At 40.2% G+C, this 25,147-nt stretch overlaps 2 protein-coding genes across 3 annotated transcripts in view; one reads left to right on the top strand and one right to left on the bottom strand.

The window, feature by feature from the left end:
- Nucleotides 1-5,596, bottom strand: part of kdm4c (lysine (K)-specific demethylase 4C) — a 36,149-nt gene extending 30,553 nt beyond the window's left edge. Inside the window, exons 1-4 of one of the 2 annotated variants that reach the window (XM_056371670.1) lie at nucleotides 5,430-5,596; nucleotides 3,228-3,394; nucleotides 2,661-2,836; nucleotides 951-1,065 (exon numbers count right to left, since the gene is read on the bottom strand). In XM_056371670.1, coding sequence (XP_056227645.1) covers nucleotides 951-1,065; nucleotides 2,661-2,836; nucleotides 3,228-3,371 — 435 coding nt within the window. In that variant the 5' untranslated portion in view covers nucleotides 3,372-3,394; nucleotides 5,430-5,596. The remainder of the gene's footprint in view (nucleotides 1-950; nucleotides 1,066-2,660; nucleotides 2,837-3,227; nucleotides 3,395-5,429) is intronic. The other variant, XM_056371671.1, reaches the window with a different exon arrangement.
- Nucleotides 5,597-7,177: 1,581 nt separating this feature from the next.
- Nucleotides 7,178-24,404, top strand: ecpas (Ecm29 proteasome adaptor and scaffold). The gene is made up of 49 exons (XM_056372253.1): nucleotides 7,178-7,280; nucleotides 8,092-8,222; nucleotides 8,564-8,680; nucleotides 8,954-9,072; nucleotides 9,254-9,403; nucleotides 9,531-9,708; nucleotides 10,036-10,175; nucleotides 10,368-10,446; nucleotides 10,547-10,666; nucleotides 10,783-10,868; nucleotides 10,987-11,062; nucleotides 11,158-11,207; nucleotides 11,350-11,416; nucleotides 11,541-11,663; nucleotides 11,774-11,877; nucleotides 12,100-12,223; nucleotides 12,332-12,412; nucleotides 12,546-12,762; nucleotides 13,114-13,205; nucleotides 13,400-13,534; nucleotides 13,620-13,758; nucleotides 13,998-14,170; nucleotides 14,375-14,476; nucleotides 14,709-14,832; nucleotides 15,633-15,778; nucleotides 16,197-16,251; nucleotides 16,408-16,522; nucleotides 16,645-16,713; nucleotides 16,822-16,939; nucleotides 17,027-17,194; nucleotides 17,326-17,405; nucleotides 17,810-17,915; nucleotides 18,086-18,133; nucleotides 18,252-18,370; nucleotides 18,870-19,020; nucleotides 19,151-19,216; nucleotides 19,397-19,486; nucleotides 19,623-19,689; nucleotides 19,778-19,869; nucleotides 19,965-20,031; nucleotides 20,153-20,350; nucleotides 20,580-20,791; nucleotides 21,110-21,153; nucleotides 21,264-21,456; nucleotides 21,590-21,740; nucleotides 22,337-22,442; nucleotides 22,604-22,692; nucleotides 22,783-22,854; nucleotides 23,457-24,404. Exons 1-49 carry the CDS (start codon nucleotides 7,259-7,261, stop codon nucleotides 23,594-23,596), a joined length of 5,511 nt encoding a protein of 1,836 aa, XP_056228228.1. The 5' UTR covers nucleotides 7,178-7,258; the 3' UTR covers nucleotides 23,597-24,404.
- Nucleotides 24,405-25,147: the final 743 nt, after the last annotated feature.

Here is a 25,147-nt window from a genome sequence, read left to right as displayed (position 1 = left end):
ATGTGTGATATCTCAGTTGTTAATGAAATGTTATGTAACTCGTGGACATGTTTATGTTTTTATTTTTCTGAGTGAGACCAAAGATGCCTCAGTTGGACAATAGAGTTTATTCTATGCTATTCTAAAATCTAACTTTATGTACAGGAGATGATACTGTATATATGGTGGTGGGGGAGCAGCCAACCAGCTTCTCCAGGGTGGCCAGCTGTCACATCACCCCTATTGCTCTCCATCAAAATGCTAGAACCATTATCCTACAAGCAGAATTGTAAGCAGTGAAATGTGAAGCAGAAGAAAATCTGTAGTTTCAACTAATAGAAACCACACAGTGATGAATTTAAGCACTTCCATCAAAATACCAAAATATGGTCACTTTCTATTTAAGTGACAAATGCCAAGTATACAATGCTTCTAAAGTCCTGCTGTTGAAACTTGTTGCTTGGGGTTTAAAACTGGATTTTAACTTCACTGGCTTATTTTGATCAAGCTGAGGATGAAGGAAGGCTGTCAAAGCTTCCAGCCATGACACTGTCACTACATTACTTCATTACAGCAACTATACAACAAACTATACAACACTTAATACCCAAAGAAAAGCTGCAGCGCAGCCTACATTTTCTTAGGACAGAACATTTTTATACAGAAATATCTAATTGATTTACTTATTGTAATGTACCCCTACACTGGCTAAAGTGTGCTCTCTGAACCTGTATTATGAAGGGGAAAAAAACTCAGATCAGACTTGATAGTGAAGTCCCTGTGTAAAATCTTTATGATTATTTCATTTATTCTCATGCGTTGTTTTTAGATATAATGTAGGAAACAGTTTCAGTGTTGGTGTAGTCTATGTGTTGCTTTGAATAACGAGTGACAGAGACAAACCAATATGCATGTAAATGGGGAAGTACCAACGGCGTGAAAGCAACAAGAGAGAAAGAAAATCCATCTACCTCATCATAGAGACTGCCACTGACATCAGCACCATATATGGGTGAGACAAAAGTGAGGTTCTTCCAATATTTCCTCTCGAGATCTTCATAATTCAGGTAGCGTGGCGTGCAGTACCTGTGGAGGACAAAGAAATTAAATTTGGTACTGTGGATGTACAGCATGTGTAGTCTTGTACAGTGGAAACCTTCATCGGGAATAATACATCATCACCTACATTTCATACCTTCACTAAATATCACTCTTGTACTTTTAAACCACTCATCCAATTTGAGGTTGAAGGTCTGGAAATGAACATGTAAACCAGGGACTTTACTGCTGTTCTCACTTTTTCATGTTTATGTAAGATTAGCAGATTCTCCTTTATTCTAGATATTACAGTTTTTCTCAGTCGCTTTGGTTCGTTTCTCAGATCTGAATTGAAATTCTCAAAACTACTTGTTCAATCTTCACATCATTGTGTCACTTGTGCACATCAAGAAAGCAGTTTCTCATTTCTTTGAACAAGTTGCAAATGCTTTGGTTCATCATGCAAATGATTATGTACAATTCTCTGCTGTTTCCTACATTATCAGTTGCTTATGTCATGTTGATCAAAATGTATTATAATGGGTCTCTGTGAATAGTCTCACCCCCCACAACATTTAGGCATTAGTTCATCCCATAAGTCTTTACATGCAAAATGGTTGAACAAGTTGTCATAATATGTCAAACATATCTCTATACATTTCCATTAGACTTATTTTTCTAAATCTGTCCTGAATTGGTAAATTGCTCCCAGGTGAATCTTGACTTTCTCTAACGAAGGGAAATGTGTGAAGCATTTGATCAACAAATGATCAACCAGTTTTCTGAAATAGCTCAAAGGTGCATCTCATGAACCAACTGGCAAGTATATATATATATATAATATATATATATATATATATAGCCGGAGCACAACACAATGTTACAATGTTTGACAATGGAAGGACAAGGAATTGGACGGGGTCAACAGCCAGAGAGAAGAAGAAGAGGAAGAGGAGTGAGGCTGCGTGGCGGAGGAGTTGGGAGGCAAAACAGAGGAAGAGGCAGACGAGGCCTTTCTGTATCGCAATGACATGGTCTGTCAACAAATTACAGTACAAACAGTAAAAGCGTAAATGTGAATCTTGTCCAGTCTCTTGCAATCAATACACTAAGGTGTAACTTACAATTTACAATAAGTGTCATCAAAACTTTAGCCATAGTTTACATCAGAACATCCCTCCAGAGTAAACTGTTATATTGACAACACGACTAAGCAATTTGACTGTCTTATCCGTACACAATAACACAAGGACTTTTCATCTGATGGCAGTGACATGTTCATTGACACAGATATTTACTTTTGAGAGATGAACTAAGGATTTTGAGCAAGAGACTGGCTTTTGCAGGTAATCCATGGTGTTTTGCTATTTGTACGAATTGTTTTGAGAAATTCACTTACTGTTTTGCAAATTTCGAGGATGATTCGAGAAATGTACCAAAGCGATTGAGAAAAACTGTAACTGTGTGGCATGTATTGGAATATACAATCTGTCATGTAGCCTTTGGACAAAAAGTTAGATTCTTATTTTGGCAGCACAACATTAGCCACTGAATGTGCTTGAATGCAATTTAAGTGTTTGCCCTCCCCCTAAAATAATCAATCAGACAGTAAATACAGTTTAAAAGTCTTCTATATTACTCACATGTCACTGTTAGCTAGTCGCCTGAACTCCTGCACACTAAGAGGCTTTTTCTGGATATTGTACTGAGTGAAGAGCCCTGACTGGCCTGCCACCATCTGCTGAATGGGAGCATCGATCATCAGATCATCTATGTCGTCATAGGTACGACGGGGCTTCCAGCCTTTCGGAGGAATCACCTGGGGAACAAACAGAGGAGCAAAGGCTTGTTGTTGGAAATATGCCAGGGACATAGTTATCTAGCATGAATACATCACCCTAAACAGCATTTCATCATTATGAATCCACAGTGGTTAACCCACTACTTGTAATAGGGCAGCTAGTTTATTATTCATATATATATCAATCAGACTATGTGTCTCAATGTCTTTCTCTGCTTCTCTTTATTTCTGTCTTTCTTCCGGCTGACTAAAGCTGCCTTCCGTCCAAAATTACAATAGTCATTAAGCTGTGGGTTTAAAAAGGAGGAACTTTTGACACACCAAGTAGACATAAAGTCTATCACACGGTTCTCAAATTTCACACAGAGATAAGCACTTTATCCAAGTTGTGATTGAAAATATTACCTACCTTAGCCAGGCCTGCGCGGTGTGCACCCTGAGACTCCATATAAACCAGGTACTGATTGAAGTCCCTGAACTCCTCCATGGTGGGCCTGAAGGTCATAATCTTGCAGGTGGGGTTTGCAGGGGTGTACACCTCTGCTCCCGCCATCCTGCCGCCTCACCAGATCTAATCTGGAAAATAAATAAAAAACATCAACTTATTTTATTTTATAGTAGACTTTTAATGTTTACACACACTGGATTAGGTAATCATATATTGATTACTTTGTTAACTATGGTGGGCATGTACATAAATGATTATTTTATTAGTGGTGATGCAGTCTTTTCTGAAAGATTGTCTATGGGCACGATTGACCGAAAAATTTAAAAATGTTAAACATAAGCAGAGAATGGGCAAACGAGAGAATCTGTCTATTTTTAAAGGGTAAAGGGTGTCATCTATTCAGAGCATACTGAATAATATATACTCTATACTGTAAATGAACAGATACAAACATATCTGGTTACTGAAAAGTAATTTATTTTTATTTGTTTTCAACTTTTAAAGTGTTTTAATTGTGATTAATTCATCTAGTGTGTGTTCATTTTAAACTACTGTTATTAGATTACCTATTGTTCTCTTCTTTTAATTTTGCTACATTGTTTAATTATTTTTTGTTGATTGGAGTCACCCATTTTTGATGGTTGCCAATTATTTTTGGCTGTTGAGTGCATTAATAACAGAAAATAGTCAAGTTAAACACAAAAACATTTGAAAACATTATGCCTGTACCAATATCACGCATTGGCACAATTCAAGCATTTTCTTACTACTTCTAATCAGCTGTTTCACTTCAGATGTTGTTGCAGTGATGCATTGAATCATGCCATTACAAATTCAAACTAGTTTAAGTGTTGCTTAATTTATAACGTAATGTCTTTTGTTTAGGTTCTCTTTCTCTAATACTTTGATGCAAATTTTATATTGACCATTTCAAAATCTGTGCCACTAGACGTAATTTATAGGTGTAAACTGGACCATGAGGCAGCTGGGTTGTGTGTTGCCGACAAGTTCACCACTAGATGGAAGTAGAGATCCAACAGATGTCGATTTGATCCATTGATGTCAACAACCCTTTTCAGATTTTTGTCCCATCCACCCATCCCACTCCCAACTCCGACTTTACTGAGCATCCAGACAAAGGATCACATTGCCCCGAGTGAGGCCATTGCGTTTTCAACCTTACATTTCTTCATACCGCTACTTCAGTGCAAACAACATTACAATGGCGTGCGACCCGATTATGTAACAGGCAATTGCAGGCTGAAACAAGTTTTTGCAAAATATCATCCACAGTGTTTGGACACAATGTGTTCACAGCCTTACTGTTTGTTCAGATATTAAAAGAATGGTTTTCAAAACGTGGATAACCTTAATCGAGCCTATTTGGCCTATTTGTTAAAAATAAAACGCACCTGCCATTATTGCCCTGGGATAATTACATTTCGGTTGAGTTACAATTTCGCTTTTATAACTGCATGAGTGTCTGTAGCTTGGCTGATCTTTGTTGTCTGCCAAACCAGCTAACTAGCCAACTAGCCAACTAGCCTACGTTTTGTTATGATGCCAAGTAATGGCTGAACAAATAGCACAGCATGCTAGCTCGGCTGACGAGCTAACTTATAAATACATGGTAGACTTATTGGTTAGACTACTCTTTGGCTTGGACTGGAAATGTGTCCACGGGACCAGATTCAACAGAATTGGGGAACAGCAGTTAGGAAAGGGAAACAGTAGCTAACTATTAAGCTAACCTAGCTACCACATTAGCTAACTTCTTAATATACGAGTCAACGGGGTTTAAATGTCCCTTGCAAGGTGGCTGCAGACAGGCCCGTAGCTACCTCGCTATGTGACTTTGTGTGGTACAAATGATTTAGTCTGCTATTTACATAATGTGTATCTTATTTTGTCGGTATTGCATAAGTTTAGCAACATAAACGAACAATGACAAGGCACACGGTCCAAGATGCCCATTGGCATGAGCTTGTGCCAACTTATCTTAGGCTGGCAACGCTAAGGGTTAGCTGTTGATAGCTTGGCTAATTCTGCACAAGAGTCACGAAATACACTGCGCTTTCTAATGCACTGGGACGGAGCTGGCTACCATGCACAGTTTTCGCCGGTATATCACGTGTTGTTTCTAAGAAATACATAGCATTTTACCTTAATTTAAAGAGACGGAGTGGAGTTGTTGTTTATCCCCTTCCTTGGTGGTCCAGCTGATTCACATGACAGCTGCTCTGACTGCTACCGCTGCTTCGTGCCGTGAAAAACGGATGTGTTTTCAGTCCGCCTCCACTCCAGCTCCGCTGTGTGTCAGCCTGCTGAAAGGCACGACCGCGGTGGACCGAGCTGTGGTGGACTTATCCATCCACTGTGAGATCTGCGAATCTGCAGCAGTCATGAACTGGAAAGCAGCCGGAGGCACCTGCATCTCCACCATGAAACTGTTTTATTTCACATTGCACATTAGAGCTGCAAAGATTTTATCAATTAGTCCATCAACAAATAAAAAACAAATTATAAAGCTCGACCAAATCAACAACTATTTTGATAATCGGATAATCGTTTAAGTAATTGAACACAAATAAAAAAACTTATGTTCTCAGATGTGAGACTTTGCTGCTTTTCTTGGTCTTGAATTATATTAAATTGGATATTTTTAGACAAGACATTTATTCTCTGGGGCAATGTGATGGGCATATGTCGTTCATATGTTATCAGCGAACATTCTCTAAAATGTCTCAGTGTTCTAGGAACGTTTGCTAAAGGTTATTTTTGTGGAACCTTAAGAGAACCTTTAGGGAACGTTACCTAAAGGTTCTACAATAACGTTCTGCGAACATTCCTGAACCACATATTTTACCTAAAATGAACAAAAACTTTCCTGAATTACCTCAGGGGAAACCGAAAATTATTAGCTGCGATATCTCACTGTTTCCTTTTGTTTTATAGATAAAGCAATGGATCGATTAATCGAAAAATTTATCAGCAGATTAATTGAGAAATTATTGTTTATTGCAGCCCTATTGCACATACATTTCAGGTGTATTATGTTTTTGTGTTAATGGTTGTTTTGTCTTACATTTTTGTCGGTTTTATTATCTAGTATTGAAGAAAACTTATTACAGTTTAATTTCGTTTTGTTTGTTTTTTGAAGTTGAATTGACAAACATATTCAATATTGACCCTCAGGGCTACATTTTGGAGTTCATTATGCCTTTTATAAGATAAAAAAAAAATGTAGCCATAGCTTAATTGCTTTTTAAAGCACCATGAATATTGACTGACAAAAATAAAATAAAATATCCACAATACCATCCAGTTCAATTACCTGGATAGAAATTACTAAAAGGATACACCTCCACCCTCAGGGAAAAATCCAGAATCTATTACAATTTCATTTAAAAATGTTAACTTCTGGATATATGGTGTTTCCTGCATCACTGAAAGACCATTCTCATGTATGTCTGTATGTGCAATGCAGGCTGCAAGTTTCACATCATACATGTGTGATGACTCGACCAAGACTGGCTTTGTCACTTTGTTTTCAACCCCAAAAATATGAAGATTTCCTGTTTTTAAAATTTGGACTCTGAGGAACTCATTATTTTTGCATATACAATTAGAATTACATTACGAAGTGTACACAATGAATATAATTAAGCATAATAGGCAATGTAATATACTCACAATATGAAAAATATTCGTTAATATAATATTGATATACAACAGGACAGCAGAGCACAAGAATGATATGGCATAACGGATTGCATGGTGTATCATTGTAGTGATTTAGCATATATTACATTCATATACATACCTTTAAGCGTGTATAATTAGGTCCAGTAATGCAAAACGTATATAATGCACGACTTATGTTTTGACTTCTGTACGTCATGCATGTATGGGTGATGAAACTGAGGAGTGGCCCTGCTGACTGCAGTGACACTCTCTGAACTGCGAGGGTCGCTAGATGACTTTCTGCAAACATGGCTGCCCAGGATGAACTCAGTAAGTTTCTCTCTGCGTTATTGCTGATTAATATCTCCTAAAATGTCGTGTTTGTGGTTGTCAGAGCTATATAAAAGGACGAGCAGGATTTATTCTAAAGATCAGGGTGTTTCTTGAAGCAACGATAAAGCTTCCATCAGTTAAAAACTGGGGCAGGAGCGATAGATCGCTGCTCAGCTATGTTAGCTAGCCAGAATGCTAACGTCAGGAGGCCCTTTGCCCAGTCATGGTCAAAATGAAACTATCACGTAGGCTATTAATATATCTTCATTGATCAAACTTTTTGGGTGTAAATTTCCAGTTTGGATGTTTAGGACATTTAGGATTAATTGCACAGGATGTCACTGGTAGTAAAGAGCCAGGGGAATGACGAGAAACGGTAAAATGCGTGGATAGTCTGTCAGTTGATGTAGCTAGGTGGTTTGTGAGCCATGCCAAGAGAAAGAGGGCAGGGCTGGGTGATGGTCACACAGACACAGCAGCTGACAGGACGAGCTTATCAGCCAAACTGTAGCAACATGCATGAGGGGCTGTCTGTTTATAGTTCACTGTTTTAAGTATATATATAAATATATATATCACTCCCTCCGCATGGAAGCTGAAGGTCGCACAGCCTGGTTTTGCATTTGGTTGCATACACACAATGGGTTGTTCTTCCATATTTGAATGGAAAGCTATTGTCAAATGAATTATGGCAGAGGTATTATTTCAAACTGACCATATGTGTAGTGTGTTTTCTTGGATAATGGCTGAAGCTACCCAGAAAATGAAACATGAGGGTTAATCAAAGTGTTAATGTGTTTTCTGACAGATCAACTGGAACGTGTGTTCCTTCGCCTGGGCCATGCAGAAACAGACGAACAGCTACAAGATATTATCTCCAAGTTCCTACCCCCTGTGCTCCTCAAACTATCCAGCGTTCAGGAGGGTGTGCGGAAGAAAGTAAGAAGGGTGTTGCCCATCTCTGTGCCTGAACATAGTATCAGTGACTCTTGAGTTCGTGCTTTATAGCTACATCTCTTAATATTATGAATAAATCACGGCCTTTGCCATCAGACCCTCCACCTCAAATATTAGTTTCTCTCTCTAACAAAAATGTAGATAAATGCATAGACCTTGCAATGTATAGTATCTGCATTCACGTCCTCTGACGTCACTACACTTCCTGATAGAAAGATGTTTGTTAGGAGCTTGGATCTTTCTCTTTTGCCAGTGAGTGTTGATTTATACACCTGCTGCATGTAACTAAACCACCAAATTACTCTTTTTGCCTCCTCATCCAGGTAATGGAGTTGTTGGTCCATCTGAACAAGAGGATAAAGAGCCGACCTAAGATTCAGCTGCCAGTAGAAACTTTGCTGGTGCAGTACCAAGACCCTTCAGCCGCCTCCTTTGTTACGGTATGACTCTTGTTTTACTGTGTAGGTCTTATGGAGGAGGATGTGTAATATACATTGATAATGAGGTCAATTCTTTGCTTTGCTTGCTATTCTTAATATGGTAACATCATTTATGAATTTGTAGAGATATGAGATGCCTATTGAGAGTATACTGCAAAATGAAACTGAACATTTTGAGATTCAATCTAATGTGGCCTATGTCAGTGATACTAGATTGATTTGGCTCTTTTTGTAACTTGAAATTGGTAATTGTTAAATTTGAATATTTTGCAGAATTTCACCATCATCTACATCAAAATGGGCTACCCACGCCTGGAGGTGGGAAAACAGTGTGAGTTGGCACCCACCCTCCTTACTGCCATGGAAGGCAAGCCACAGCCACATCAGGACAGGTGAGGGGACACACACTTACGTACCTTATGATGCACAAGGATGTTTACTATTATCACTGAGATGGATTAAAAGAAGTGTGTTTTTCAGAAACACTTGAGTTTTTGCTTAATTGACACAGACCTTATTGTTTTCTTTTTTTTAATCGGATTATGCTTTTCTATCCTTTCCCTCTTATCTTAGCCTGATGCACCTGCTGATCCCTACTCTTTACCATATGAAGTATCCTGCAGATACCTCCAAGAATGCTTTTCCGTTTAACTTAACTGAGCGGCCAAAGACAGTCCAGCTGCTGCTGGAGTTCATGTTGGATGTTTTACTGATGCCTTACGGGTGAGGTCCTGCTGTGTGGTTTGTGTACTGTATGACTGTCCAGTGAAACATGTGCACCAGTTGTTCTCTTAGAAGCATTTTACATTTGAACAAGAATGTTCACCTGTTCTCTCTTTGGCTCCTCTAGGTTTGTGCTGAATGAATCCCCGACTCGCCCTGCTCCCTCCTCCTCCCAGGGAAGTTCTGCCGATGGGACAGTGGCTGTGGGTGGCCAGGGTCTTCCCCAGCCTCCCCCAGGGATGAGTGTTTATGCTGCCAAGAGGGTTATTGGGGAAGCCCAGTGGAGCGCTGAGCAACTAGAGCAGGTGCAATGACTGAAGCTGGAGGATGAGTAGTGGCGACAGTTTTGTCAGTTTGTGTGTGCTCGCTGGATGAAGGATGAAGCTTGACTCTCCCAAAAGTTGGAGCCTCACTCAGTTTTCAAAATCTGTAAAATTGAAAAACCGAGCTCAATCCAGAAATTGTCTATCAGTTAACAGCCGGCAAATATATTTTCAAGTTTGTGTCAGAGCGCTTTTATTTGAAGGGCTGTGTAATGATTTGAATGAATTTATGGATGGTGATAGACACAGTGTTGTGTTTTTCTTGTGTATCAGCTGATGAGTGGTTCATTGCGCGTTTGGTTTCAACAGTGTAAGCTGGGCATAGTGAAATTCATCGAGGCAAAGCAAGTCCCAGAGGTGGAGACAGTGGTTCACCTGGTGGTGGCGTCCAGCGACACTCGACATAGTGTTGCTACTGCAGCTGATCTGGAGCTGAAGAGTAAACAGAGGTAGGTGAATTGCCTTACATAGCCAAATAGTATGTGCTTCACCAATACAACGAAATACAAAATTATTAGGTAATAATAATTACCTAATATGTTGTGTGTTGTGCAACAAATACATGAGATAAAAATCAAAAGACTCCAAATGTCTTTGTGTCTTGGGCAGCAATCCGATGCATTTGTTTTCTTATTTTCCAGCATAATCGATTGGAACAATCCTCTAATTATCAACAAGATGTACAAGGTGTATCTGGGGGATGTTCCTCTTAAAACAAAGGTTTGTAAACTTAACATTTAGTTTTCAAATTTAACCTGTGAATTTTTTTAAATATTAAATGTATAATATTGTTGTGTGTACTGACCCCTATGTGCATTAGGGTGGCAATGTGAAGCAAGAGCTGAAGCACGAACCTGTAAGCACAAGAGTCAAACTGAAGATCCTCCCTCATCTGCTACGGTCACGCCTAGCTGCAGAGTGCTTTCCAGCTAATATCCAGGTATGACGTTTGTCAATTCTGCAGACACATGCTTCATTAAGTATGACTAAATCATTTTCAAGGACATGCATCAGAGTATGGTACAATCATTCTCATTGGTTCCCTGTCCTCCATAGGTTGTGTATGACGGTCTGTTTGGAGCCAACACCAACAACAAACTGCTGTCTCTCACGCTGCAGTTTGTCCATCACATCTGCATGGTGTAAGAAAAGTGCACTTGTTCCTTTGTCTAGATACATCCAGGATGTGTTTCCTTCAATGACAAAGTATGTGTGTTTGCATTTTGAAAAATAAATGTTGTTTCTCTCACTATTGTTCAGGTGCCCCGACACTAACAAGCCTTTGGGGCTAATGCTGCTGAATGGTCTGACCAAGCTCATCAATGAGTACAAGGAGGTAAAACTATAAATAACAACATGCATTTTTATCTGCACATTGATACAGTTTAGTTTGATTTATACCTACTTAACACTTAACATTTGTTCTTGCAGGATCCTAAGTTACTATGTGTTGCCTACTCTGCTGTTGGAAAGCTTTCAAGGTATAATAATATATATGTGTGTGTGTGTGTGTGTGTGTGTGTGTGTGTGTGTGTGTGTGTGTGTGTGTGAATTCCATTATCATTGCCTGCTTGATGTGGAATTTTAGAAATAAAAATTTACTTTTTATGTCCTCTGTTCTAGCCGCATGCCACAGTTGTTCACAAAGGACATTGCACTGGTACAGCAGTTTTTTGAGTCCATGTGCAAGGTAGGTGAACGATCTCTCAACAGAAAATCAACAAACAAAGTCTATTACATAATCCTTTCTTAGCCTGTTCTCAGGAGAGAACAGTGTACTGATATTTCCAAAAATTCTGTGTCATCTACTTCAGGAGGAGCCTGATGTTCGTCTTGCCATTCAGGAAGCTTTGTCTATGATGGTTGGAGCTTATGCTAACCTCCAGGGGGCATTGCTGAACCTGATGGAGGCCCTGGTTGCTGCATACATTGGAAAGGTGAGTGCAGCTAGGCAAAATAGATACCCCCAAAAAAACCATTAATGTTCACTAGTTAAAAAACTTGGGATGAGGCAAATGTAACACTCCTGATTATTCTTTCTGGGCAGCCGGAGGTGCAAGTTCGCCAGGTGGCCATGAAGTTTGCCAGCACAGTGTTTGCTCCTGATCACGTGCCATCAAGATACCTGCTGCTGCTGGCTGCTGGAGACCCGTAAGTCCCAAAACCCAGAAGTCCTGTACATAATAGTAAAGACAGTGTATTCCTGTTGCACTATCAGCCTTTTAGTGAGCCTTGAAAATACTTATTACATCATAAATACAATAAACATATACAAATAAGATGGGACATAGGTAAAACTAAAATTAAGGTGTCAATGGTTTACTTTTTTGAGTGGCGCAGGAGATAAAATGAGCTGGTTTTCTGTGTTTTTAGGAGAGAGGAGGTGGCTGGGGAGGCCCAGAGGGTGCTGAGGGCTTTTCCTACCAAGAGCTCGGAGAAGGAGGGACCAAAGCCAATGCCATCCTTTCCTGACATGGTGGCCTATGTCCAGGAGAAGGTGAGCCTTTTTGCATATTTTCCATTCTCTTTTTCATTCAGGTTTCCAAAAGATAATAGAAATAAAGAAATAACACATCTTTTATGTTTTTCACTATGTCACTGTCAGGCGGCTCAGAGGATCAAGACTCCAGCGAAGTATATTGTTGGAACCTCCACTATTCCATTCAACCCCTCTGCATTTGGGGAGGTAAATATTAATTGGTGATTAGCCTGTGACATCCATGACTTTGCATATTCAATATGTATCTGTCCAAAAGTAAAGAGTTGTAGACACTGAAGACACCCGCCTTAGGGTCCACCTAATTTTCCTGTTTCCCCAGATTGTGCTCTACCTGAGGATGTGTTTAGCCCACAGTGCCGGGGCCACGCCCATGTCTACGCGATTGGCAGACATGCAGGATGATGCCCCAGCCATCGGCCGCTATGTCCATGCACTGCTGTCCTCTGAGCCTCAGCCTTCAGTGCCGAAGGGCTCTGAGGCAAATCCTATTCATGTCTACATGGATCTGCTGCAGCAGCTGCTGTCTGCTGTAGGAGGTGAGAGAAATGAACCTGCTCTTCTAGAGAAAATGGCTCCACAGTCAGTACGGGCTTAGAATAATGATTTTACTTTTTTTAAATCAGTATTGTATTGTGAGTATGATAAACTCCAAACACAAATGTTGATTGGCTTCTCAGGTCATACCTGTCTAGTTAAAAATGCCAATAGATTCTGGTGAAAAGAGAAGGTGTAATATCTGAGACTATAACTGTAAATAAACTGTATGCACAACAAGACATGGCTCTGTTACAAGTGGTGTTCATTTACCACTCAGTTTGAGCATTTATATTGATATTTTTTTATTTTGAATTTGTATTAATTCCACCTCATAAATAATCTCTCAACAGGAATCCCAGTTATGTACTGTCTACTGGAGGTGGTGTCTGTCTGCCCAGAGAAACTGGCTCCTAGATTTGTTGATAAAATTGACTGGATTAAAGTGAGTATTTCCTTTATTTATGTGTTTATTTAGATCTGGGAGTGGATTAATGCACTAATTCATTAGTGAAACAGATATGGCCGCTGCTTAACAGTTAGTCATATCCCTCAGCTATATTGTAAAACCATGAACATAATTCACATCTCACAATTGACAATGCATTCAGCTGTAATAACAGATGTTTTCTTCTCCAGAGTCTGATGAACACAAATAAGGAGGACATGAGGGAGCTCGCAGCCCAGCTGTACGCTGTAGTGGTTTCTACCATGACTGGCAACGAGCTGCAGACAGCCGTGCAGAACCTGATCAAAATCACCAAAGACAACCACGTATGAGAAACACTGCATAGTTTGTATATATAGAGTTGTTGAATTTTACAGTGTGCAAATGTTTACTGGTTTTGTTGAACCACAGAGTCCTGAGACTCAGCATGGTGCCATCTTGGCTCTCGGCTATATGGTGGGAAGGTACACGAGCAAGAAGAAAGCTGTCACCTCAACCATCTCCTCAAAAGAAAATGATGAACTTGTTGGCATGGCTACCAAGACAGTTGGTATGTAATTATTTTGCCACAATTTCCTGCAATGTAGGCTTTATTTATTGACAATAATAGTACAATAAATTAATGCTAAATGTTAAATCTTCCTAGATTGTGATGAGGAAATTTTTCCTGTAACGAAACATTTTTTATTTTATTTGCCAATATAAATCTTTTGTGTTAGTCAAATTAAAGTAAGACAAATTACTTCTGTCTGTTGGTTCAACCACTCAAGTGTTTATGTTTCCACCCAGGTTCCTTCCTGGACAGCAGTAGTGCACTACTGGCTGTAGCAGCCTGTACAGCTCTGGGAGAAATTGGACGAAATGGCACCCTGCTGATCCCTGCAGAGGGTGAGGGCATTACCAAACTCTCCACTGTGGAAAACCTGCTGGCACGCATCCCCTCGGGCAAAGAGAGCACAAAGGTAACCAGGGACTGCACAAAAGCAGGTGGCTGCTGTGATATATGGTTCAGTGATGACAAGTTCATCAGCAGTGCACAGTGTGTCTATATTACATTAGTAATAAATGTATTACTGATACATCCGATCTTCAGCTAAATGATTTGGTGACTTGTATCTTGTTTATTCTCTTGTTTGTGTCTGTCATGTTCATGTTTTGTGGTCCAGATGAAGGAGCGATCAATCCAGACCTTGGGTCACCTACCAGTGGGAGATGGAGACTTCCCTCATCAGAAGAAGCTGCTCCAGGGGCTCATGGACTCTGTAGAGGTGAGAAAAGGCTTAATGACTGACAGTAGCATAAACATAAGCAGTTCAGGGCTTCTACAAGACAATGTAAAAACAGATTTATTTGGGATCATATTGGGCAAAATTCGACTTTTTTTGCCAGCACAAAAAATATAACATTGTCTGCATTCATCTCTGCTTGAGCCTGCTATGAAGCTGTCAGTTAGCTCATCAATGACCACATCTTTCATGTTTTCTGCTTTTTTCTCTGAAGGCCAAACAGGTGGAGCTGCAGTTCACGGTTGGAGAGGCTATCACCAGCGCTGCAATAGGCACTAGCTCTGGAGCTGCCAGAGACCCATGGACCTGTACTGAGGAGCAGTACAGCCCACCACACAGTGAGTACTTTCAGTCATAGCTGGACTTTAATTTGTACTTTCAAGAGCTGTTTGTACAAATTTGTACAATGTGGACTAAAACGGGCCTGCGTTATAATGGCGCAGTCAAGTCATATGGGAATTTCTGACAACGACATGAAAACAAACTGGCTGCAGAGGCACAACTGGCAGCAAAATAAATCCAGTATTAACACTAATACAATTGATTTAGCTCATTTTATAGGAATTGTACACTGTATATATCTGATTTCACTTTGTTACAAACTGTTAAAAATGTGAAACACAACAAAATAATCTAATTTAGGCTGTTTATCTGGTGTGACTGCAAGGTTAGCAATAGTGCTAACTACCTTGGAATAATGCACAAGCCCTCCTAAATCGGAATAAGAGGTCTATTACAGTTCTTTCCATTTTGCCGCCTTTGCATGAATGCAGTTACACTAACGTCGGCAGGATGGGAAGAACGGATTAGTTCATTTCTCAAGCTATGCTCAGGCATATATGATTGGGTTATCAAATATGTGTTGAAGCAGAATATCCACATTGCATTTTTTCAAGTGATCAGATTTGTCATACTGGCTCTTGCTTTATGACAGTGCTATACTTTCTGACTCAGTCTCTGCCTAGCAGTTCTACATTGCTCGTAATCAGATATTGGATAGATAAAAAGATTCATTTGCCTATTCATTTACATCCAATAATACATGTTTATGTACATGTTAAATGCTCCCTCAACAAAACTAAAAACTAAAAAGTTTGGTCCTTTAACTACATTTCCGCTTTCTTCTTTTCCCCCTTAGATGTTAAAAACAATGATGTGGTTCCTTGGGTCCTCAACTCCATCCTGTCCAGGTACATACCCAGCCAGAATCCCCATGTCCGGCAGGCAGCCTGCATCTGGCTGCTCTCCCTGGTCAAGAAACTCAGCCAACACAAGGAAATCATGGTGGGTGTATTATACAACCATAAACCTCTGAATCTCAAAACAAACTGTTCAGCCCTGCTAAACAGAGAGTGGCGACTTAAACAGTAACTGTATTTGCCGGTAGAATTAGTCTGATAAAGAAAAGTTTTAGCTTTTTGAATTTTGATACTTTCCCTGGTTTTTCTGGTGTGAGATTTATAGGCCTTTTCATACATCTCCTCTAACTTTCCCCTCTGGAGTCTCTGCTTCAGGGCTACCTTCTATTTCATATTGCAAAATTTTTGCAAAGAATTAACTACTTCTGTGTATGTACAGTTTATTGGTGGATGCAGGATTTGAAAACGATCCATACACAAACTTATGACTGAGCAGGCTTTATGTGTATATGTCAAATCACTTTTTGTCATTCCCTTACTTTGGCCTTCCTTTACTCCTACAGTCCCATTTAAAGGAGATTCAAGTGGCATTCATCTCTGTTCTCTCAGACCCTGATGGTAAGAGGAAAGCACTCTCTCACCACACTGCTCTGCTCATTACTCACATCAGTGTTTTTCAAATGTACCTGAGCATCATTACAAAACAAACATCATCCCTTACTGTCTGTCCCACTGAATTCTTCCATCCATCCCTCTTTTTCTTCTTTCATCTAGAGCTGAGTCAGGATGTAGCGTCTAAAGGACTTGGTTTGGTCTATGAGATGGGAGGAGAGGCTGACCAGCACGAACTGGTGTCCACCCTGGTGGAAACACTCATGACTGGCAAAAGGTGAGTGGATAGTTGAGTAAAGGAGGAAGTAATGGAACAAGAGAGATTCTCAAGATGCTGTAATATGGGGAGAGTATTTCCAGTGTGTGAAGATAATATAAAAAGCTTCTTTATGTTTGTAGAGTGAAACACGCTGTTTCACAAGATACAGAGGTGTTCCAAGGAGAAGGTTTGGGGAAAACACCTGATGGGTAAGTCGTAGGTCACTTTTTTTTGCCCAAATTTAATGACAATGTGTTTTCTGTGGGTTTGGTGTGCGGAAATTAAACTTTTTCTCCTGTTTTGACGGTTCTTGGCAGCCACGGCCTGTCCACATACAAGGAGCTCTGCTCACTGGCCAGTGACCTGAACCAACCAGATCTTGTTTACAAGTTCATGAACCTGGCCAATCACCATGCCATGTGGAACTCCCGCAAGGTATCATACCCATTCTGTTTCTCATGCAGTACATGTGTGCTTTTGTACCCCCCCCCCCCCCCTAACCTCTCCTCTTGCCCCTTTCAGGGAGCAGCTTTTGGGTTTCACATGATCGCTGCAAAGGCCGGGGAGCAGCTGGCTCCATTCCTGCCCCAGCTTGTGCCTCGTCTGTACCGCTACCAGTTTGACCCCAACCTGAGCATTCGCCAGGCCATGACCAGCATCTGGGATGCCTTGGTCACTGATAAGACCCTGGTAGGAGTTGATAATAGTACAAAATAAGAACATAAACAAAAATACACACTTATACATGTACAAGTGAGTGTATGTAAAGGACTGCCATCCTCAGAAGTGACTATATGTTTGATTGTTTTAATGCGTCTCAGGTGGATAAGTATCTGAAGGAGATCCTGCAGGATGTCATTTCCAACTTGACCAGTAACACCTGGAGAGTTCGCGAGTCCAGGTAGAGTAACGGCACATATTGTATTAAGAATCTGACTGCTGTTCTATTCTCATCTGTTTATTTGGCCTGACCATTGACTGTGTGTGTGGGGCTACAGTAAATGCCCTGAGAATTTCCTTTTTCTCTCCTTGGATTTTATTTGACCTATTTTTTTTTTTCTCTTATATCTTTCCTATAATCTCTGGCCTCAGGGACACTTTAATGGTCCTGTAATTATAGTGATTATGCAGACTATTATGTGACTGTTGCAGTTATGGTAACCATTGGGGCAATTGTAATTATGGTAATGTAGCTGTTTAGCTTGTACTGACGCAACTTGTTCTGAATAAGGGAGTCAGCATGAGGCCTGTGCTGTAATACAATAGTCCAAAGAAGTGTATTTTGATGAATGCTTTTCCTACCAGCTGCCTGGCCCTGAATGACCTGATTCGTGGCCGCCAAGCTGATGACCTCATTGATCATCTTGCAGAAATGTGGGAGACACTGTTCAGAGTCCTTGATGACATCAAGGTGAGCAGGAAATCAGAATCAGTGTTGCTTTAATCCGCCAAGCACAAGTGATGACTAGGTTCATCGCTTCTGACGCATTGCAGGACACTTTAGGACTGACGCATGGGATGATGAAAACATCATCAAGCATAGATTGAGTTTTGATCACTCCTCATTTCATTTCATTTCAGGAATCTGTGAGGAAGGCTGCAGACCTAACACTGAAAACACTCAGTAAGGTGAGTATGTTTGTCACGGGACTGGCCTGTGTGTGTGTATATGTTTGTATTTGTTTGTGTGTAAACACGTGAATATCCAGGTGCCCGTCCCTCAACATTCTCTTTCTGTCGTGTCCAGGTGTGTACTCGTATGTGTGAGTCTACAGGCTCAGCAGCCCAGAGAACTGTGGCGGTGCTGTTGCCTACTCTGCTGGAAAAAGGCATCGTTAGCAATGTCGCAGAGGTCCGCTCGCTCAGGTAATGTCTCCCACCTCTGATGTGGTCTTGGTTTTGTTGTGTTACATTGCTCTGAAATCATGTATGTCAAGGCAACGTGTGTTCTTTATCTGTCAGTCAAATACAGAGTAGAAAATGTTTTAGTAGTGTGGGGTAGGTGGCAAACTGACTTTGGATGTTTTTTTCGAGCATAACTCAGTCCACGTTGAAAGTTTACAAGTCAACCGCAGTGAAAAATTCAACCACATGCTTCGCAATTTACAGAATACCTACATATGATCCTGCCTAGATAAATTTGTAAACAGGCAGAGTCTTTATTCTGTTGGAGATTTTATTCATCTGTTGTTTTGAGTCATTGAACCCCTTGTTCATCAAAATCACCAAGGCAACAAGAGATCAATTTGTGGTTGTAGTTTTCTAACATGTTTGTCTTTGCGGTACCACAATACCAGGTTGTGATTTTTATGCCACATCATTGTTTACTTTCTTCTCTCTTAACCACCCTGTTTTTCCCCACCAGTATCCAGACCCTGGTGAAGATTAGTAAGACAGCTGGTGCCAGACTAAAGCCTCATGCTTCCCGACTCATCCCGGCCCTGCTGGAGGCCCTCAGCACCCTGGAGCCCCAGGTCCTCAACTACCTCAGCCTCCGAGCCACAGAGCAGGAGAAGGTAACCTCAGCCGTCTACTGCATCTTCACCCAAGTCTGGTAACCAAAGCCTGTACATTTTCTCACAGATTAGAGTCAACATTTTCATGAATTATGTGAATTTTTTTTTTTTTTTTTTTTTGTAATTCCAGAGTGCCATGGATGCTGCCAGACTAAGTGCTGCCAAGTCCTCCCCAATGATGGAGACCGTTAACATGGTAAAAAAGAAAAAGAAAAAAAGTCATGATTATTGTTGACTCTTAGTTTTTTGCACTTTTAAACACAGTTTGTAGGTGTCCCGGCAAAGAGTTTGATGTTTCTAATTTAAAGCCTGACAAGTCATACAGAAGAATGAGGATTGTTTTGTAAGGATCAGTCCTGTGTGTCTTTGTGCTCAGTGTCTGCAGCACCTCGACGTTTCTGTGCTGGGAGAGCTGGTTCCTAGGCTGTGTGAGCTGCTTAAAAGTGGAGTGGGTTTAGGCACCAAGGTAAAACACACTACTCTAGTTAATAGTTCATATGTTGATGCTTTGATTGCCCACTTATTTGCATCTTCCTGTCAACCTCTTCCACATCCATCCACCTATTTAAGTCAGCCTGCTAATGTTTGCATCTTCTTCATAGGGTGGCTGTGCCAGTGTAATTGTTTCACTCACAGTGCAGTGTCCCCAGGACCTCACCCCATATTCAGGTACAGAACAAGTTTTCACCTGCTCGTCTAATGTGTTTGGTGTTTGGTGCAAGGGAACTAATGACGGGGAAATTTTTGGTGTTTCCAGGTAAACTGATGAGTGCCCTGCTGAATGGTATCCATGATAGAAGCACTGTAGTACAGAAAGCGTTTGCCTTTGCTCTGGGGCACCTAGTCAGGGTAAGTTTGATAAGCAAACTTATGACATTAATTACACCTTAGGTTGTTGTTAGTGATACAGTAAGCATTGTTTGTTATACATGTCAACCCCTCAGACAGCAAAAGACAGCAGTGTGGAAAAACTACTACTGAAGCTCAACACCTGGTACTTGGAGAAAGAGGGTGAGACAGTAGTAAATGTGTTTTTCTTCACTTGGAAAATCAGAATGTAACTCATTTCTGCATTCAACTAAACTTCGGTTTTTACTCTCTGTGGTTCGTCATCTGTCTCTTTTACTCCCAGAGCCGGTGTATAAGTCATCATGTGTGTTGACCGTGCATGCCATCAGCCACTACAGTCCTGATGTGCTGAAGGGCCATGCAGGAGTGGCACTGCCGCTGGCATTCCTGGGCATGCATCAAGCGCCAGGTCCTGATGAGGAGAAAGGAGAGAGCCATGATGCCACGCTGTGGGCTGAGGTGTGGCAGGAGAACGTCCCAGGTTAGAAATACTCATACAATACAAATTGGAAAAATAAAGATCCACAAAACACTACAGAAAAAAAACTTTTTTCAGAAGTAATGAATGACAAAATACTTAAAATATTCTACAATGGTGGATATATGGTATTTTGGAGCATAGACTATCCATTAAAAACACAGTCCAATCAGAACATCTGGATTTTGTCATTACGATAACGGTTATTCTTTCAACTTTTCGTTGATTCCAGGAAGCTTTGGAGGCATCAGACTCTACATGACGGAGCTGATCGCTATCACACAGAAAGCTCTGCAGTCCCAGTCCTGGAAGATGAAGGCTCAGGGTGCAGCTGCCATGGCAACCGTTGCAAAGGAACAGACAGGCTCATTAGTGGCACCACACCTTGGCTTGGTGCTAACAGCTTTAATGCAGGGACTATCCGGACGCACCTGGGCGGGCAAGGTAACAACTGCCAGTACAAGATCAGAGTGTAAAAAATAAGAAGGAAATAGTTACGGTTTAAGGAGATTTTTTTTTTTTTTATCCCTCTGTGCCGACGAGTGAACGCAATATCTTAGTCATGCCTTGAGGGAATTTCCTCAGATTTGACATAAACATTCACTTGGACTCAGGGATAAACTGATTTAGAATTTGGTGTTCAAAGGTCACGGTGACATCATAATATTCTGTAAAACCAGCCTGCAACTTGGCTGGTTTGCAGGGGCTTACGACCATGAAGTGGTAATTCTTTTTTTTTTTTTTGGCTTTCTTTTTTTCCAGGAGGAGCTGTTGAAAGCCATTGGATCGGTAGTGAGCAAATGCAGGTGAGACTTCTTCCAGAACTTTTACAATTAATGCCAGTTTTATAGGAAGGAAAATTTTCATTTCCTGTCTTTTCTACTTTATTGCTTCAATCCTTTTCTGTTGCTTTCAGTGCTGAGCTGCAGAAGCCTTGTGCAGGTCAGCCCACCATCTCTGAGGTGCTGGACGTTGTGTTGAAAGAATGCCGTAAGGAGAGCCTGGTGTATAAAATGGCCGCTTTGCGCTGTGCTGGAGACGTGCTCCACAGCAGCCAGGAGGACCGTTTCAACGACATGACGGAGATCCTTTTCCCGCTGATCAAAAAGGTTTAACATCTACTCATTTGATATTGGCTGTTTGTTTTTTATAGTGCCATATTTGGGAAAAAAAAAAAAAAACATTACTGAGTTTTAAGAAGCCTTATGACTGTGCTTAATTTATCTTCCTTATACCCAACAGAGCTGCCCAGAGAGTGGTGGTGCATCCCCGAGGTCACTGGATGATGATGATGATGATATAGATGTGAAGGAGAAAGAGTTGCAGACTGAAGCTCTTCTTTGTGCTTTTGAGACTCTTGGAAAGACTTGGCCCAGGAACCCACAGACTCAGGGTAAAATTTAGTACAAGTTCGGACAAAATTTAGTAAAATTATTTGACCCTAAACCACACTCTCAAAGCTGTACACTTGGTTTTACATAATGTATATTGTGGATTCTGAAAAATATCAGTGCTGGATATGAAGTAACTTTTCTACAACATAATACAGTCCTTTTTATTTTCAAACATATTCCAAAACACTTTCAATTTGTTAAACTTTCTCTTCTGTTTCATTTATTACATTTTAAGATGTGTGTTTATGGAGTATAATAATCACTAGAATTATCTAAAAGAAAACTTGGTCCTTTGTTTGTTATTAATCAGTTGATCTATTGAGTGTCATCTGATGAGCATATTAAGTGTTGACGGGGATACGTTTTTAAATCTGCTTATATCATGTTGCCAAAAATATTTCTCAACTTGACTGCAGCTCTTTTAAAATCTTAATTCTTAGAGACTCAGCTACATTCCCAGGGGCTTAACTTCAGTGGCAGAGCTGCCGTAGTGTTACTTTTGGTAATATAAGCTAAAAAAGGTGGGTGGACTGTTGGAAACCTGAGATGTGACTCTCACAAAATGATGTCCCGCGAACTGTGTGTGTGTCTGTAGCTCGTTTCCAGGTGGAGGTATGCGGTCTAATGTGTGAAAAGCTCAAGCGAAGCACTTGGAAAGTACAGCTTGCTGTTCTACAGTCTATGAAGGCTTACTTCCAGGGGTGAGGACCAACAAAGAATCCCTTACTAACCATTTTTCCAATTATTTGTTCTTTTAAATCAACCTTTAAATTATTTAAGATGATTGATTTGTGCTTACATTTTTACATTTAAGCTTCTTTGTCAACATATGTCAGCTGTCAGCATTTTTTCTTTCCTGTAGGTTATTGCTGCTAGAGAAAGGCCGTGAGGACTCCAATGCACTGTCACAGATCCTCACAGAGACGTGTGCTGCTCTCACTTACCCATTAGGTACTTGCCTCACAATTTCAATTTATTTTGAATAATACTCTAATATGTATGCATTTCATCACTGTGTTTATTCATTGATTTGTTTTCCAGAAAACAAAAGTTACTCATCTGTGAGAACAGAGGCCCTGTCAGTTGTGGATCTGATTGTAAAGAGAACTGGAGGTGAGTTTTTTTTATTTATTTTTTTTGCTACTAAGCCTGTCTGAAAGTGTTTTGTTCTTCACTTTAGTTTGAAAGTGTGCAACTGAAAGAAGGGAGCCTATTGTATTCATACTGTTTCAGGTAGTTTTATGATAACATGTTCTCTGCCAATGTTTTAATTAGCCATGCTTTTAGCATGAGGAATGGAAATGTTGGGCTGTTGGTCAGTTAGTCCCAAGCTTTGGGCTGGGCTTAAAAAATTCCCCAAATGTATGTATTGCCATGAAGTTGTGTCAGGTTAGATGTTCAGTTTGTCCAGTACTTTGTCTTAAATAATGAGATTCTCATCAACTTCAGCTGGACTTTGTGTTCAATGCTTATTTGCAAACGTTACTATGCTAACACACGAAACTAAGATGGAGAACGTGGAGGCGTTTTAAAATCTGAAGACTGAATTCCAATAGAAAGCTGTCCTCTATCGTTTTAGTTCATATTTTATTTTATAGATTATATTTTCAGGATTACTGTCTTGTAATATACAAACATACATATGTATGCACGTCAGACATTATTGATCCAAGTGTTACTGATTCAATATTCTTGTGTGCATGTGATGTTGACAGAGAGTGAACAGTGGGACTGTGTGTCTGTGAAGAGCCGGGAGCAGCTGCAGCGCTCCCTGTCAACGCTGCAGTCTGACAGCAGACCTGACCTGAGGGATAAGGCGCAGGAGCTGCGTAGACATATCCAGAGTCAACCCTGAGCACGCACATGCACGCACGCGCACACAAACACACACACATACACACAGCTCACAGAGTCAGCCAAATACGTACAGATACAAACACAAAGTACAAAGCAAGAAACGAGAGCATCAACTTCTTTTAAACCTCTTTATGAGTAAAACAAAACATACACTAGCACACTCCTCTGTCTGACCTCTTTGCTACAGCAGTCTTCTCTCATGCAGATATTTACAAACCTCTCGATCATTACATTAAGTATCCATATTACCTGTGGGCTTTGAAGCTGGCTTGTGCAAAGAGAGTGCTCCACTCAAGCTGACTGACTGATTCACGTTTGTGGCTGACGAAGGTTGAAGAGACTACAATAACACAACTTGCCCTGAGTCTGAACTCTCAGTGACAATGGTGAAGGGCAATATCATTATTGTAATGTGTCAAGTTTTATTTGGTTCATTTAAATGGACAGTAAGATACTGATAATGAATGCTATATAAACCAATGTGTTGGGTTTGTGGACACTGTATACCTATAGCCCCAAAATGGGGACTTTTACTACTGTTGTGGGTTTGCCTACTCATTGAATATCAGAACAACAGCAGGTCGTACACAGGAGGATGACTAGTCAGCTCACGTTCAAAGTTGGTACTTTGAGCATGTCCTGGAAATGGTATTTGGTTTCTTCTGTTTGCAAGGTGAATGAACACGACAAAAAGCCTATTTTGTGAAGTTTTGAGAATTAGTAAAAATCCTGCTGTTAACTTCAAAGTGATGCTATAGTTGTTTGAAATTGTCCCTGATGAAATAAAACTACCTTGGTAATTTGGACCAGTTTTTTTGTCTTCCTACAGTGTATGACGGTTACACATTTACAGTTTTAATACAAGCAACAGGTTCATATCAGATGTCAGTAAAACAACATATCGTTGTGAAAATCTCAAAGGCCAAAATTCATGTGAAAGTGTTTTGCAACGAATCAAACAGATATTGAAGCAGTTTAAATTCTATTGTGTCTAGGTAAATGCAACAGCCAATATAATGCTTATTCCTTGTAAAATTCAGTTACTGCAAGAATCAACTGAGAATTATCAATACTAGCTCTTTTTTTTTTCAAGCATTGTGGTTCAACATTATACTATATGTATATATTTTGTATATTTAAACTAGTTAAAATCCACCAGGCATTAAATGCGAGTAGGTATTGCTTTAAATTTGGTTTTTGTTTACCATTACTTAAAATGCACTAAAACAGTTAATGGACACACTTCTTACTTCGGCTTTTATGTAACAAACTGCAACTCACCCAAATAAACAAGTAGCCTCAGGATTTCTGTAGCATGTGTGAATATCAGCTGTATCTCTACAATCTAAGTTGTCCTACTGTCCCCAACACCTCAGCTTTCAAAGCCAACAGACTTTGCTGTTGATTTTGCCTACATAACCTTCATATGCTACAAATACATTTAAAAATGGTCATCTCGGATTAACCTTTCAAGCTCTGAGAGCTCTTATTGCCACGTGAAGACATGACTTCATTTTTAAGCAGAGGATAACACGACTTCAGCCAAATT

The sequence above is a fragment of the Seriola aureovittata genome, chromosome 3 (assembly GCF_021018895.1).
Source record: "Seriola aureovittata isolate HTS-2021-v1 ecotype China chromosome 3, ASM2101889v1, whole genome shotgun sequence".
Taxonomy (NCBI): domain Eukaryota; kingdom Metazoa; phylum Chordata; class Actinopteri; order Carangiformes; family Carangidae; genus Seriola; species Seriola aureovittata.
This window is presented reverse-complemented; position numbering and strand designations above follow the sequence as displayed.

Excerpts from the sequence above, each read along its gene's own strand:
- ecpas (XM_056372253.1), top strand. The coding sequence starts at position 7,259 with ATGGCTGCCCAGGATGAACTCA. Across the intron at positions 8,681-8,953 it reads CAGCCGCCTCCTTTGTTACG|AATTTCACCATCATCTACAT; the intron begins GTATGACTCTTG and ends AATATTTTGCAG. Across the intron at positions 16,252-16,407 it reads TGTTCTCTCAGACCCTGATG|AGCTGAGTCAGGATGTAGCG; the intron begins GTAAGAGGAAAG and ends TCTTTCATCTAG.